Genomic DNA, 16,626 nt, shown 5'->3' with positions numbered 1-16,626 from the left:
TTACTTCAAGGAGAATATTTGTTTTCAAAAGGAAAAGGGAAATGGATGGATAGTTTGGAAGTTCATAAGCCTGTGTCTGTCCCTCCTCTGTAATATAGAAATTCTTCATGTGTGGGGTTAGGGAGCACAGGCATGTGACTTCTGTCCATGCCCATGTTTAGGTTCCCCTCCGTAACGTGTGTGTACGTCTGTGAGTTTCTAAATGCGGGCTGCAGTTAGCACTCTTTACATTACCTACGTGAAAAGCATGTAGCAGGACATTTCAGATGTGTTACCTGGGAATCCAAAACCCTTATGCTACCAGGTGGAACCCTTATCAATGCTCTGCAGCTGTTCAACTTGATCTTTCACAAGGGCGTGAAGACACCCCTCTCTTGCGGAACACGTGAATTGAGTTCCATAATGCTGCAACATGTTACCATTAACTCTAGGCGTTTGCAAAGTTAGGGAACTTCATGTGCGTACTTTGTGGCACTTCCATGCAAAACTGTGCGACCTTCGTGAACTTCTCAAATGTGACTACAATTTTCTTTTATTAACAAGAGGAGGAATCTAAAAGAGTTAGATGGCAAAAAATCAGACATCATCTATTTTTTTCAGGAAACTTCTACCCTTAGAAAATTGTTCGTGAGCAAAATCTTCCTTGAACACGTGTTTGTTGGAAATTGTGCCCACCAACCATGTTTTCTAAGTCTACAAAGATGGGGACAGTGTGAAGGTTGCGCACCTTTGCCCACAGAATTCAAATGTTGCAAAGCCCTGCATACAAATAGGAGATTGTTGATAAAATTGACACCGAACCAGCCACCAGGTGGGATAGAAGCACCACATGTAAAGGCGAAGGTCAAGCCCATGTAGACAACATGAAATGCAGCAGAAGTGAACAAAATTGCTCTCAATGTCAGGCCAAGGATGCAGCCCTTCCATGCTTGACCCACCAGGCGGAGACTCCAACAGTTTTTTCTTCATTTGCGCATTGCCAAAAAAATGCACGCTTAGTAAACATGGCCTCCACTCCACATATCACCTTGAATCAGGCTGTGCTGCAACAAGAGACAGATTAAAGCATTAATGATTTTTCTAAAGTAGACGAAGGCGCTTTTAAATTATTGCCAGGAGGTACGGGAAACAACCTTTACAACGCAACTTTTACAACGCACTACCATTACAACTAAACTTTTACAAAGCATCATCCATTATATCGCATGCCATTACAACGCAACCATTACAACGCATGACACTACAGCGCATGTCATTACAATGCAGTCATTACAACGCATACCATTACACCGCATACCATTACCATCCAACACTTACCCTACTGTTGCACCCCCTGGAGTTAGAATAGTAATTTTTACCCCTACACTATCCAATACTTACCATACATTCAATGTAATGTTATTCGTTGTAATGGTATGCGTTGTAAAGGTAGTATGTGTTGTAATGGAATGCCTTGTAAAGGTAGTTTTTAAAAATTTGTTGTAATGGCATGCGTTGTAATTGAATGCGTTGCAATGGATGTTCCGTTGTAAAAAATGTGTTTTAAAGGTATGCGTTGTAAAAGTATGCGTTGTAACGTCATACAACCAAAGGTACTTGCTATGTGATTACAAAACACATAAATACATATGAAGGACTTCTATTCTTAGATAATTTTAATATATTCCGAAAATAAACGCCCTGTTGTTGGCATTATCGGTATGTAACCCTGGCTTAGACAGTACCCATTTTAATTTTCTCATATGTCATTTTTTTCCAAATTGTTTTCCTTTAGGGAAATTTGTGGTGCGCCACTTTAATTGCTCACACACAAAGCAACTAAACATATTCTCCTCAGAGACATATAATATATATATGTTGGTTGGTAATCTAGACTAATTCACAGGCGACTCCACTGATAGCCAATTTAATTAACCAGGCATCCTGGCATGCTTTGACAAGTTACCAAATAAAGTTGGTAGTCGAATCCTTAGAATATTTGCATATATATTTACATTATTAACTATAGTGCTTTTCTGATTGTGTAATTATCTTGGTACAATAGTTTATTCCAGTCTTGTTCCCTATGCAGTTTTAAAAGAGAGCATCTTTTGTTTAATATTCATTTGTCCAAAGTTATGATTTCATCAGTCAAACATCTAAATTTCGTAAGAATGCTGGGCCCTTTAATAAATTCCTTGAAAACTAGCTTCATTGACACAACTTTCAGCTTTTTTTCCTTGCCCTGGGCGCAGCTTAAGTGACACTGGCTCCAATTGGAGGGCAGTCGAGTGTAACAGCTGGATCCTGATTAAATCTGATGCTGTGGTCCAGCTTGGAAGAGCATCCTCTAGTTCCTTCGTGAGCGAAGAACTAACCTTTCTCTCGATCTTCCGCAGCCGAGCCCGAAGCCAGGCCAATTTTCCGACTGCTGTCATGGTGACAAGGATGCTCATACAGCGTTCAAAATCAGACGTTGACGTTAGCGTATCAAAGTTGTATAGTTGACTGATTTTAATGAACGGTTCAGTCGATGGCCAAGAGTGCGGTGGACTCTGCTGTAGACAATGTAGACATTGAGCGATGACGCCCTTGGGCCTGGTTGAGAGATGGTCGGTGTATTTTGACCTGTGCGTAAAACCCTGTTTATTCATGGGTCGGAATTACGAGTTGGTAGATATCTAATGCATGATGAATTTAATACCTCACAATCATTGCATTTTGGCAGGTCAAAGCTGCCTAAATTTAACGGGGGAAAAGCATACAGTATTTACCGTATCATGAGGATTTTGGTACGTAAAACACCAAAATCTACAGTATTCTCAACATACTCGTAATAGGTGCGATTCATCGTACACGTACCGTAGCTGCTACTATTGTTATTTATTAAGTGAGATAAATAGCACCTATGCTCATAATCAGGGACTTAGTAGCATAAACAAAAGGCTCACTCGTTAAGCAGAAATTCAGGAAGAACAAAAAATCCTGAAGTTGGTGATGTGAGTATTTTGTAACAAGTCATTCAGATGGTAAGCAGCTCCTCCTGGCACCCCTGGCCACTAGTAAATGATAATTGTCTGAAATCCCGCCATAGAGAGTGAATTGTACCTTACTCAGCTCCTAAATGTCACAGTGCAGTAAATAAAATTTCTAACGCAGATACAGGATTATTTTAAACAGATTGTCCAGGGTTCCCATGGAAACGAATACGTGTTTTTCATCCGGATGGCTGGGCGAGGTTTAGAGTCTCCAAAGACATTGGGGTCTACTTTGCAATAACAAAGGTGCTGGGCTCGCTTGGTGAGTGCAAGATAAGATGCCCAGGGGTGGCATCATCACCAAGAGGAGGGGTCCCTATTGCCACTACAAGCACTGAGGATCACTCCTGTTACAAGTATTGATAGAAGGGGCAAATGCTACGTCTAGGTTTGCAAAAATGCTTACTTTGACCCTGGTAATGTTATGTTTATTCTAGGGCACATCAGCACTTGATAATGGGCTGTCACCAGGACAGGGCTACATGTTATCCCCACAATCTGAACAGGTAGCCATTGTGGCCCTCAAATTACAGTAACCATGTGGTAGGTCCTTGCCATCACTATTGCACAAATCCAGAGTAGTCTATATGCATTGTTGCATATAAATTACTCTGGATTTGTGCAATGGTGCTCTCATTATTCTGTTTGGACTATCGAATTGATTAAGTCTTGGTCATTCTTGTTTGTTCATGCCTGAGCATTTGTTTCTAATTTCCCCTTATGTTGTTGTTTTTTTGTGACACGACCCCACTTACCTTATGTTATATTCTTGTTCTCCATGATGAAAATTAAATTGACTTATTTTTTCCATAAGATTTGAAGGACACAGTAGTTATTCTATTTCTGTGTTAATTTGGTTTCATTTGTAATTGTAGATAGGGACCTCTGTCTCTTTATAATTACCCACACCCAAGGTCCCTCTGGGTTCCCTTGTCTCTTTAAAATAGAATACATTTTACAGAAAAAGATACAGTCCTTCAACAAGCATTGGAAATGCAATAGGTCTCGCAGCATTAGAGTTAGTGCTTTTAGAATTGTTTATGGGTTTTTGTGTAAATCTTTAGCATTTTTGTTTCCTGTAGCCAATGCTAAAGAATTAAAAAAAAAAGCCATAAACATTTCTAAAAGCTCTAACTCAAATGCTCCGAGACCTATTGCACTGTGTGAGGGTGAGGGGTTGAGGGTGAGTGAGGGTGAGGGTGGGTGAGGGTGAGTGAGGGTGTGAACGTTCTAATGTGATTAATAGTGGCTTATTCTATCAAAACTGAATTGATAAGTGGTTGAGTAGGTCTGTTAAAGTGATGCAAAACCCAGCCGCTCCCCTCTAGGGGTGTTATTTGGAGGACTAAGACTGACCCTGTATTCTACAAAGTAAGCCTGCCTAGTTGGGTAGACTCATAGTATTGTTACTAGAGATACAGACCGCTTTTAATGCAAGGACCTGCAACACTCTATGCTTTTTTTAGTAACTTTTGATCTATTTGATTGGGAAACACATTTTATTTGCAGATTTTACCAAATATGTATCTAGTGAAGGATTGTATGCCATAATTATGCGGAAAACGCCACATCTCCTAATTACTGTGGCCCTGATGGTAGGGTGGCTAGTCTTTGCCGAGGCTCGACTCATGGCCTGCAGGTCACTGCTTTTGTCGGTGGCTTGAGTGATGGCTTGAGTGATCGCTCGAGGGGATTGCTGGCTTGCCTTCATTGGAGGGTTTCTGACCGGTTAAGTGTAGTGCAGTGCACATCCTGTGATTGTCCCGTCAAGCTTGTATTGCTTGAGTGGTAGTTGCTGATCTTGCATTGCCTCTGGTTCTTGAGGCAGAACAGTGTTTTGCGCAGGATTACACGTTTTGCACGTGGGGAGGCTGGGGTGCATCGGCGTTATAGCACATCTCCGTATAGAACGGTGTATTAAGTATTTCTGTTGACTAGATAAAATGCCCTCCCCAGTACAAAGCATTTTTATCTGCATTATTTTGGGTGGGTACGTACTGTTTTGGTGGAGTGCTTCGGCTGTGTTGATTACGCATCAGGCTTCGCCCTCCTTGGAAGACATTGCATTGGCCCAACCACCACCCCTGCATAGGACACCACATGCAGCACGCTGCGTGGGGGCGGTCTCCTTGACAGGTGTTGACCAAGTTCGGTCTGTATTGTGCAGCACCGCCCCCTCCCTCCCGCGCACACACATGGATGCCCCCTACCCACAGAGGTGTGTGATGTTTGCCTCGAACACAGAATGTACTGGCACTCGCTGGCTGCCTGAACACCCGGGGGGGATGGGGGGAGAATCCATTGGCATGGCAACCGGGGAGGTGGAAGGGGGCATGACTCAAGAGAAAACACAGGGTGGCTGCCATGTTTTGCAACAAACAGTACGATTGCCAAGACGCTGGCTGAGACCGAAGCCTGTTCTAAGAAGCGCATGCAAGCCCTGAAATAAATCACCTGAGCACGTGCGATTTACGATTTTAATGTCTTATTTTTGCTTAGCACTCGCTTTTAGTTTAGACTCTCCTACATACCTGGTGCGACCTGTCCCTTTCCAGGGCGCTGCGCGCGGGGAGCATGATTCGTTGGGGTCCGAAAACCGGACCAGATGTGTTTGCTGAATGTCTGCCTGTTCGTCAAGGCGCTTTCAGCTGTTAGAAGCCCCGTTTGTTACAAACGAGACGCTGTTGTCAGTCTGATTTTAACCGATGCGCCTCCGGTGCTTGCCAGGGTCGTGTCGTCTAGTCTTTTGTTGCAAGAGCTGAAGAGCATCTTAAAACTGTTCGGTTACTGAGTTCTGGCGGCCACAGTGAGAACATCGCTGAAATTGTGTGTCCGTAACTTTGCAAGAAGTGAACTTTGTTTGCCAAGAGAGAACCGAAAAGTGCCCTGGAGTGGAGGAGGGGGGAGGAGAGTAGGGGAGGCACGGCCTAGCGGCCGTGCAATCAAGTAGTGAGGGGGCGGAGCTGGGGGAGGCTGTGGAAGAGAGTAGGCAAGGCGACACGGCGGGAGGGGGCGGAGCGGGTAAACAAAGACGGACATGCACGCGCCCGTGACTTTTAAGGTCAATGCGCATGCGCATAAGCTTAATGCGCATGCGCATTGACCTTAAAAGTCACGGGCACTGCAAGGAATCGCCACGATTCCTTGCAGTGTGGATAAAGAGTGGATAACTCGCAATACTCTCGCCTTGCTCGATGCGCATGCGCATCGACAGGCGAGACCTAAAAAGGAGCAGTGCACCCAGATTACAAAAGAAGTGCATCTCTCCAAACAAGCATTACTTATTTATTTATTAAGGTTTATATAGCGCAAACATGACCCTACGGTCACTTCTCAGAGGCACTGACACTACGACACTTCCACAGGTGATGTATTGACACTGTTCAGCCACACACGCACACCTCCTGTGGAGCAATACCTGCAGATCTCAGCAGAGTGGCAGTACCTGAGGTGCATCAGTAAAAGGACTGCATTACTAACAAGCTTAGGGGGGTTTGTGGGACAAGGAGAGGTGTGCACAACTTATTTCCATGGGCATGCCCTGCACAGCACCACAGCTCAACTCAGTCGCATCACAGGCAGGTGTCATGATCAGTTACTTGCAGAAAATAGACTAATGTTGTTCCACTTTTCCAAAAACCAAAAGCAATACTTTTGAAACCAGCTGTATAAAGAGCCTTTAGAAACCTTCCCACCCATCGCGTTGAGAATCCTCAGCCAATAGGCATGCCTGATCTGCTGAGTGGGGCCCTGGCATTGCTGCCCACTCACATGTTGATTTGTGGTTATGTATCAATCTCCATGAGTGTATGCACTAGAGATACAAAGAGGAGAAGAGGAAACGAATGCAAACAGTTGTCACAGCTCAGTATCCAAGGCAACTAAAGGCAGATTATTGCCGTGAAAAAATGTATTGTGAGAAAAATCACTTGGAGACTGAAAACAAACCCAAGTGATGAATGGCAGCAGCCCATTGGCAGGCTTCATGGTGGCGGCCCAGCGAGGGGGCGGGGTTCCGCAGCATCACTTCAGGATCCATCACTCTGCTCAGATTGGACCATCTTAATGGGCAGTGGCCATCTTGAATTCAAAGGCTTCACCAACCTGTGCCCAATGAATGCAACTTGCACTTGAGTGCAGCAAACTACAAGAGTTTGACTTGGCGACGCTGCCAGGACATGTGCTCACTACACGTGAGATCTTCAGCAAATCAGTGGGTGCCTTCAGCAGTTGCAACGAAGCAATGTGTTTATAACAAGAAGGAACAAACCAGATCCAAGGGCCCCATCTCTGGGAGATATGCACTGAACCAACCAGATCCAAGGGCCCCATCGCTGGGAGATGTGCACTGAACCAACCAGATCCAAGGGCCCCATTGCTGGGAGATGTGCACTGAACCAACCAGATCCAAGGGCCCCATCGCTGGGAGATGTGCACTGAACCAACCAGATCCAAGGGCCCCATCGCTGGGAGATATGCACTTGAATGTTTTGGCTTCATGGCGCGTTGCGTTGATCTACTTCTCAGGTGACACCCCACCTGGTCTCTTGGGTGGAAGGCTCATCTGCCTGGGTGTAGTTTTGCACACCGCGCACACCTCCAGGCAACGCGGGAACCTGCCCTTTCCGGCAGGGGTTCCGTGCCCTAGGAATGCCGCTAGAGACAAGCACCAGCTCAGACAAAGGTGAGTGTGTGCTGTTGACTTGTACTTTGGACTCTGGGAAGGGAATTTCTCCCTGAACCACGGGACAGACATGTTGACATGGCACCGTTCCATGGTAGGGGAGAAAAGGACGCCGCGGGGAGAGCATGAGTTAGAGTTAGAAAAGGGGACAAGCGAGATGTTCCACCTTTCCCTGATGGGTCACTCAGGACATTTTCAGTTTATTGTCTGGAGTTGTCTGTCTTGACTGCCAGGAGAAGGACCTCGGACAAGGAACTCAGGGGACTGTATGTGAAGCCAGCATGGGTTCTGTGGGCACATCAACTTTTCACCAACAAGACAGGTACAGCTTACGGCTTTAGATAACTTTTCTCCTGAACAATACCTGATCCTACTTATATTGTATCTGTGTATGTATATGTGTTGGTATTTTTCATAGCGCTGCCATAGCTGGTGAGCAGGGAGCGCTGTACATTAGTGGGAGGTTGGGAAACAATATAGGTTAATGTACTTCAAGCAGGGATTTTCATCTTGTAATTACACAATGACATTATTTTCAGTATATTTATTTCAACATGTTTTATTAAGTTGTTTTTTTTTATACAAGAACACATTAGCAATTCTGTTACATGGTTTGCATCGATTCGTGCACTCGCTTTTAGCCTATATAATTCTTTGCAATCCCTACCTGTCTTAATAGTATTATTATAAGTGCATTTCACATATTTACATTTTTAGGCAAAGGGAAATTGACCAGAATCACACATTTTGCTGTCAAGTGCCAAAGCTGAGATTCCATCCCAGGTCTTCAGATTGAAGAATCTTTTGGAGCATATGTGTATCGACCACCAAAGATGAGTGCTTTGATAATGAGATAGTAATACCGTTTTACAGGCTGCTAAGTCCTAAGCCTGCCGAATACGGTGATATTCCCCCTTAAAAAATGTTGTGCAGGGGTTTACAGGGCTGTGGGTTCCTGCTTTTGTTTAGACGGGTGAACGGGAACTTTGTCTTGAATACCTACTTTTGGCATATAGACAATTATATCCAACTCTGTTGTTAACCTTCATTCTGCTGCACAACTCTTGCTATATCAAGGTTAAACAAACATTGGCAATGCCAATCGGTCTTACATACTAATGGTCAGCAAACGATGCAATCAGCTTTTACGAATGCTTGCGGCTATGTTAAAAGCCACAACAACAATGTAAACATGAACACTGGCAGGGTAAAATGTCATGTGTCTGTAGATTTTGTACCAGGATTCAAATAGCTGGGCTGGTGAATCTGAGAAAGCTCTTTTTGTTTTTATATAAATATTTACTCCATACCATATGCTCATGGTAGCTTCCCTTGTCTTGCCGCAGTCCTCCATATGTATCTTGTAGCATGACAATGCAAGTACCGGTGAAGTCTTTGAGGAGGACCTGCCTCTAGATTGCCTGCGTGGTGCACATCAGATAGGCCTTCACAGATCTTTGAGGGTTCTGAGCAAGACGGTATCTAGCGATGCACACTACAAAACGATAGTGTCACTTTTCATTTTCATCAGTATTTATTTTACCCAATGATCCTCTTATTTTCGGCTTAGAACCCTTGGAATTGAGCTAGATAGTTGTGGTCCATTCATAAAAGCCCCATCTTGCACGCCATCTTGGCCTGGAACGGCCCATTGAATGCAACAGGTCCAGCAGCTAGTAGATATAGAAAACAGACTAGCGCAGTGAATCCTTGCTTTGATGTCCATTTGAGGCACTTAAATTCAGACCATTTGGAAACAACTTAGAGCAAGAGAACAAGCATAAATGTTGTGGAAGTGCGACAGTAACATACTTGCTAAAGATTAAATGTCCAATAACGTTTGGAAGTACATTACATGCTTACTTAATTCGAAGGTATTCTGTTTCCTGAGAAGAGATATATATACCTTTGTCTTTTTATTTTTATTTATATATGTTTTAGATTTTTTCAAACAAATATGCGTTCTCTTTAGGAAGCACCTTAATCCAAGATGGCAGCTTCATGAAGAGGTGTTGTTTTAGTCCTTCTCCTCTATCTATGATAGAAACTACCGCTCTCATTTCTAAAGTAGTTCTATGACATTAACAGCGGGGGGGGGGGGGCAACGCCCAACCAGCTAACTGCTAGTTTTTTGGGAGAAATTCACCATTCTGCAATTTCAATTAACTCTTCCAAAATTCATTTTGCTAGACTCTTATCAGCAAATAAGTCTGCTGAAATACAAATTTGCTATAGTCTAATTTGTAGGATTTTACCTCGACCAAAATTCTATGCTCACACTTGCTACTATAGTAAAAAAAATTGCAAACTTTATTTGATTACACAAAATATTTATTTGTGTTGTTTCCTTAGACTTTGACAAATTGTCCCTGAAGTGAAGTCACACAACTTCGTACATTTCTAGGGTGAACCTACTGTGGGCATCAAATGGTAAATGATGAATGTAAAACATAAATACATCTAGCTGCAAGTTCACAGAAGACTTCCCATCTCCTGTGACAGTTGCCGACTGCGTTGAATCGTTGCCGCTATGCTTCGCGTAACCCTCTACACATTACATTCCCACAAAGATGCTCAGACAGCGTGGGGTGATAGTGGCAATGCAAGAAACCACAATGTCCAGATCTTTAACTGGCCGGGAAATGCTGCCCATGGAGGGAAACTGCGGACACTGTTTTCTCATTGATTGCTCAGTGTTATCATTGCAGGCATGTTGCACCAGTCAGCAGTTTCCCCGAAATGACAAGATCCACCTACCCAGAGGCCTCTGGGGCCCCTGCTAAATAATAAATGTGACCCAGCAGCGAGAGTCAATGGGATGAGCAGACATGTGGTAGCCCTTCAGGAGGTGGTCGGGTCTCGTGCTCAGGTGCACCGAAAAGACGGGCTCAACGGTGGTGTCGAGGGAAGCCCTCACCTCTTCCGTGTCCTACAAACGAGGCGCGGCGCGGCGTGAATGACCGCCCCACAGCTTAACATAAAGACCTCCTCACAATGGGTGGAAATATCACTCACGGTTCTTCGCTTATGACAATGGAGCAGGTCGCCCACAGTCAAGGGCAAGCTTGTTGGCAGTTCAGCCACATTTAGTGCTGGTGGTGAAGAATAATTTGTTTTTCATGTGAAGGAAAAGCTCTATTGTGCTCACAAGACTAATCTCTTGATGTTTAGGTCTGGCTTGATAGCACAGCTGTGTTTGACCTATTGTTAACAATCACTGTTAAGAATTCTTTAAAATAATAATATAGAGTGGGTTTTGGATCTGTCCAGAGGAATATTTCTCACTCCTTATGCTTTTGGCTGGATGAAGCTCATTCTGTTTCTTATGACGCACAAGTAGTCATGACAACGCAAGGACCTATGATGCCATGGGTATGGTGTGCCTATAAATTGCCTGCTTGGTGTGTATCAGATGCCTGCACAGTTTCCACTACGTGGTCCATAGAGTCACTCTACTGTGGGTTATGGATGGATTATCAAGTGGTCCAATAATTTGTGTTTTGTAGCTAGTAGATTAGCTTCTTTAAAGCTGCAGGTGCATTTTTCTGGACCAAATATCTTCTCCTTTATGGGCGAGGGTACTACTCTACAGTGCTCCAGTGATCTTGAATGTGTTCTGAAGTCATATTTCATGGTTGTGTGGCTCCATAGTGAGCCCTGTGGACATGTGAGTGTACCCCCTGGGGGCCACCTTTTGTGGTGTGATATATAAAGTGATGGCATCAAAAATGTCGCCTTAAGTAACCTCAGTGATGACAGAATATTACATCTACATCATCAGTGACAATAGGGAAAGTAAAAATGATTGCTCTTTTCCACAATTGTTTGCTTCCTATAGTACCCCTCATATTTGGCTACATTTATCCATTATGGAGACATCGTTGTGTTGAAAGTGATAGGTACTGCCATCTCCCTTATACAAATAATAGGTATTAAATGGTGTCCTACTAGATGAGAGAGTTAACTGCAGCATTTATTCTCTATATATTATTTATAAAGACATATACGTATCTGTACCGGTACATCACCTCTACAACAGCACTTTAACAAGTGATGTCACTAATGTCAATTGTGATGTGATCTGCGCTCACCAGCGAAGTCTTTGGTGGCGTCATATGTGAAGTCATCTCTGAAAATATGGCTGCAGCAAACACAAATGCATGTAGTCCCCCGTACCTCGCAAAATACCCATACAGCATTGTTGAGGGCACGCGTGCATCCTCTTTGCTCGTGCGCTCTCATTGAGTATCACGAGGTGAGCATGAGCGCGGCACTGCGTGTTGGGCTCGTGGTCTCCTCGTGAGAGATACTGATGTTGTCTTTTAAATGTTCGTGGGTTGGGGTATATGCATGGTTGTTATAATGTTTTATTCATTCTGTACTGGCCTCCAGATCTCTTGGTGCCTTTACATGAATAAAGGTGGAGTTACAGATCTCTTCCAAGGAATTTCTTTATGGACACTTCCCAGCAAGCATCTCTTACATGTTCAAAACTGGCCTGATTTGCAAATGTTTGCCACTTTTTTTAGCTATCTGGTTTGCTAATTGGGGCACTTTTATTCTGATGCCTGGGGCTATTTTTTCCCCCAGTCCAATCCTTGTTGCAGCCCAAATGTCAACTCTTCCCTTTGCTCTTTGCACCAGTTCACTACAGTTTCTGCTGCAGATATCCAACATTTGTTTCTCCTCCTCTTTCCCTAGGGTCTTTTACTATCCATTCCATGAAGAAGTCTTTTCTTGGTGTTGTCTATGTCCATCCTATCCTTTGTTGTGTCATAACTTAGAAATACACATCTCCTGACAATGCACATTATCAGTATTCATGTGTCTGTCCTTCTGTCTGTACATCTCCAGGATCACTATGTTGAGACTCCTCAAAACTATGCCCTTGCTCTTGAGCTACCACTGAGAAGATGCCACCAACGCCGACGCGTACTTGAGCCAATTCAAAGACCTTCTAAAAGATTACACCATTTTATATTTTGTGAACTCCCTCTGATGAGGTGTGACATACACTCATGAACACAACTTAGGCCACACCGCTTTAAGTGAAGGCCCACACCAGGCTATGTCAAAAGATGCAAGTGAAGAGGGAGGTGACCTAGCACCACGGAGACCATCCTTGCTCAACAGACAAATAATACCGCGTATGAGTCCATGGCCACCCTAAGAGCGCCACCCGCGATCCTGCGGTACAACCTGGAAGATGGATACGGAGATGGTCAATGCACAGTGTAATTCGTGCTTGCTTCCTTGGGGTACGAAACAGGAACCAGAGCTGCTAATAAATGCCCGCTAGTGTTAATTGCATTGGTGACCATGCTGTGCGGGGTGATAGGTGAAATAATCAGCGTACATACTAATAAGCTCCCAAATTGGTCAGACCCCATAGTGATTAAGCGGATACTCCTTAGACCTGAAAAAGAAATTGCTGGTGGCATTGCTTCAAAAGGGTATACTTAATGACGAACAGGAGGCGTTCCTCTGCCGGCATTTACATACTTGTAAAATATTACGTACTATAGATAGGTATGGTAATTCACCCTCAGTAGAACATGTAAAATGATGCAATTAATTTACTCCACGGGGGGTTGCAGCAGAAAAGTATTAGTCTTGAATAAAATCATTACAGTTCCTCACTCCCTTCTGTGCAGAACCGTGGCGGTGTCCCCCACGATGGTGGCGGTCACCGCCGCGTGCTGTACATCCCCGCTGAGCGGCAAGAGCACAGTCACCCCGTCCCATTGGCCTGCAACAGTCCTGTGATCAGCCTTGTCCTTGGTTTCCCTCTGCCTGTCCGGGCAGACGCCGGCAGAGTTAATGCGATTGCTGGGGACTATTACCATGTCCCTGAACAATATGGATATTTTCTAAAATGTTGCTGTAAGGGCCTCATTAAAAAAGTGCTGTCAGTAGGAGTCCTGTCCTCCATTGCAAAACATACGGTGCCTTCTGGCCATTCTAAGATAATATGTGACACCCATCAGCAAACCCAATGGTTATGGCTAACTACAGCATTCCCCGCGGCCCACATTGAAAACGCAAGGTATTTTAAAAAATATTTTTATTTATTTTCTTAAACTTTTTTTAATTTTTGGCAGACCCCAAGCAAGATTCCAGCTGCCACAAATGTGTGCTAAGCAAATAAACATCTATTCATATTGGTTTTATGTGGAAAGTGGAACAGGGTGATGCTTGCCTGTTGTGCGGTGCCTCTCAGTTACCGCGGGACATGGGCACAATTGTGCTTTCCAGCATCCCACAAACACTTGTGATTTCACTAAGCACACCCATGTTGTCCCTACTGCTTAACCCACTACTCCCTTCTTATCCCTTCTGTGATGCTCCTTACCTGCTCCACACGAGAACAGATTCACTTTCTTCTTTTTGGAATGTTAGAAAGATGTAAGTGTACCCTTATACAAGCTCCCCAGACTCCCACAAAGAAGGAAAGGGCCCTGTGCAGCTGGTGGCTTACCTAAGTGTGCCCCCTGCAAAGTACATAGAGGGCCCCCCCACGCTCTAGACCCAGTCAGGAGCTCTCAGGCCAGGTGTCCACAGTGCCAGAGGGTTCCTCCTAGAGCTCGAGGGTCCCCCTGCAGCACGGGAGCTGCGGGGGCTATTGTTTTGCCACTGTGTACGATGGCTTAAAGTTTACAAACAAAAGAATGCTATGACCCAATCAGCACTGGCTGCGTCACAGTGCCTTTTTTGTCATTGTTGACAGGAGCAAGAATCCGTGCAACATGGAGGGTGTAGATGCCCCTGCCCCACCCTCCCGCCAGGAACAAAAATAAAACGTGACTGTCGCCACTGCTGGCTGCATAAAATAGCTTTTTTTTATCTCTCCCATGCTTCACAGCAGCCTTGTTGCTGGGAGGAGGAGCGTTGCCCCACAGCCTGTTTCAGCAGACGATAAATAAAATTATAATAACACAATGTTATCATTATTTTATTTAAGTTGTCTGTGCCCCGCAATAAGTATTGGGTGGGGCCGGGCATATCAAGGAGGAGTAGTGTGCACTTTAAGTGTGCATGCGTGTTTGACCAGCTGTCTTAAGCCGACCAAACACACATGCCCACTTATGTTTCTCCAGCAAAGCTGTGTTGCACAGTAGGATAGGAGACAATGCACAGGCTCCAATTTACTTTCTGAGCGGCAAACTAGGCGGCTCAAACCAATCGTGGTGTTGCTCTCATGTGATAGCAGCATCTGGATTGGGTGTGAAGCTTGTGTCCCGAGGGCCCATCCCCTTCTGCCCGACAAGGCAGGCGGGAGTGGAGAGGAGTGGAGCAGCAGGTAAGTCTTTTTTTTTAAAATTATATTTTACTCTTCCTCCCCGTCCCGCCGCCCTCTCCACCTGCTGTGTCCTACCACTTTATGTAGGCAGCTGCCGCCACTGGCCAGTAAAGTCTTTAACCCCTTGCATGCTCGTGACGGCCGGGAGCCGTCACACGTCACGTGGGCGTGTGCGCAGGACGGCCCCTGACCGTCCGAATCACGCCCACTTATTAAAATCCCCGCACAGCGCGATCATTCGCACCCCATGCAAGGGGTTAAAGCAAAGTACAGGGTATGGAAAAGGACACGGATGAGATGGCAATTGTGGAAGGCCATATCCTGTTCATTGATGGTCTCCAACTTTGGAACTGTTTGGCAAAGAGTGAAGAGGATAATCATCATAACCAATTCTTTCTAAACATGCACTCTTTTAATTAGCATGAAATAATGTGCAGTTTGCAAGCAATACAATGTACAGTGCCTAGAGGCATCTGAGTAAGGTGTCCAGTAAATGTCATCCTTTTACATCAGAGCTGCCTAATGAAGCCCCCTAAATTCTGGAGTCATGTCAGATTTTCAGGAAAACCACTGGCTAAATCAGGGGTCTCCAACCTCTTCATTAATAAAAGCTACTTATGTTCAATGAAAATCATGCTGAGCTACTAATGTTATTTGTGTTGTACACATTAGGCAAGAATATATTAGTAGCCACCCTCCGCAAGATTACCAGCCATGATCACTTCAGTGCAGGATTGCCAGCAGTAATGTTAAAAAAGGTTTTATGAATTTATGCCTCTACAGTGGTAATACGTAATAGCCATAGCTGCAATGCCGCCTGCCAACTAAGCAAAAATACCACGGTAATAATATTACTAATACCTCTTCCAGTGTTACGTGATTTCTCACTCCAAAATCATCTTTAAATATCTTTTGAAAATTATAAATTTGGAAAATATACCCATTTTCATCTGATACACACTTTTAAATGCTGGTATAATATAATAATTAAACCAAGCAAAAGCTTCTAATTTAGTTATCTGGACTGCAGACAGGAATGATACTCACTGGTAACTGGAGAGCTACCATTAGCTCACAAGCTACTAGTTGGAGAAGCCTGGGCTAAATAAATGATGCACTATACAGAAATCTATTTTATGTAGCTATCTTGAAAATTTGGCATTGATCCAACCCTCCTGGACCTACATTGGACCCTGCTGCTGTAGATTAATAAAAGGAAGGAAAGAAAAGGTTAGCACAGTGATAAAACTCTCCATAAAGCCTAATCCAGTGATGCTGGGATGTGAATGCAGCAAAGGTCACCCGGATTGCGCGATAATCCTACGCCCACCAGAAGCAGCTACTCTACAGCGGTCTCAGCCTCTTATCGCTACCTCAGAGACGTGCTTCCATTTTGAATAAAGCGGCCTGTGATCCGCTCTGGCGGGGAGCGGTGCCCGATAGCGCTTCCAAGTGCTGAGCCTGTACAGAAGCGCTGCGGGGACTGGCTCTCGGGAGAATGACCATCATCAGAGGAGGCTGAAACGGTGCTTTCCTTCCTCCCCAGAAGCTATTGGGTTTCCTAACACTTTGTGTACAGTTTACAGTTTTTACATTTTATTTTATTATGATTTGGGACTCCGAAG

The 16,626-nt window shown here is 44.4% G+C and overlaps 1 protein-coding gene across 8 annotated transcripts in view; it reads left to right on the top strand.

Annotated features, from left to right (window-relative positions):
• The window catches only part of DAB2IP (DAB2 interacting protein), a 1,475,985-nt gene that overhangs the window by 870,187 nt on the left and 589,172 nt on the right, over positions 1–16,626 (top strand). The window contains exon 1 of one of the 8 annotated variants that reach the window (XM_078641861.1): positions 7,730–8,023. The exons of 4 other annotated variants lie outside the window; for them this stretch is intronic. In XM_078641861.1, the coding sequence (XP_078497987.1) occupies positions 7,983–8,023 (41 nt within the window). In that variant the 5' untranslated portion in view covers positions 7,730–7,982. Of the gene's footprint in view, positions 1–7,729; positions 8,024–16,626 lie in introns of those variants that run through there. 3 more of the 8 variants (XM_078641860.1, XM_078641857.1, XM_078641854.1) reach the window with 3 other exon arrangements.

The sequence above is a fragment of the Lissotriton helveticus genome, chromosome 5_1 (genome assembly GCF_964261635.1).
Source record: "Lissotriton helveticus chromosome 5_1, aLisHel1.1, whole genome shotgun sequence".
NCBI classification, from domain to species: Eukaryota; Metazoa; Chordata; class Amphibia; order Caudata; family Salamandridae; genus Lissotriton; species Lissotriton helveticus.
The sequence above is the reverse complement of the archived record's forward strand: the minus strand, read 5'-3'. Positions and strand labels throughout refer to the sequence as shown.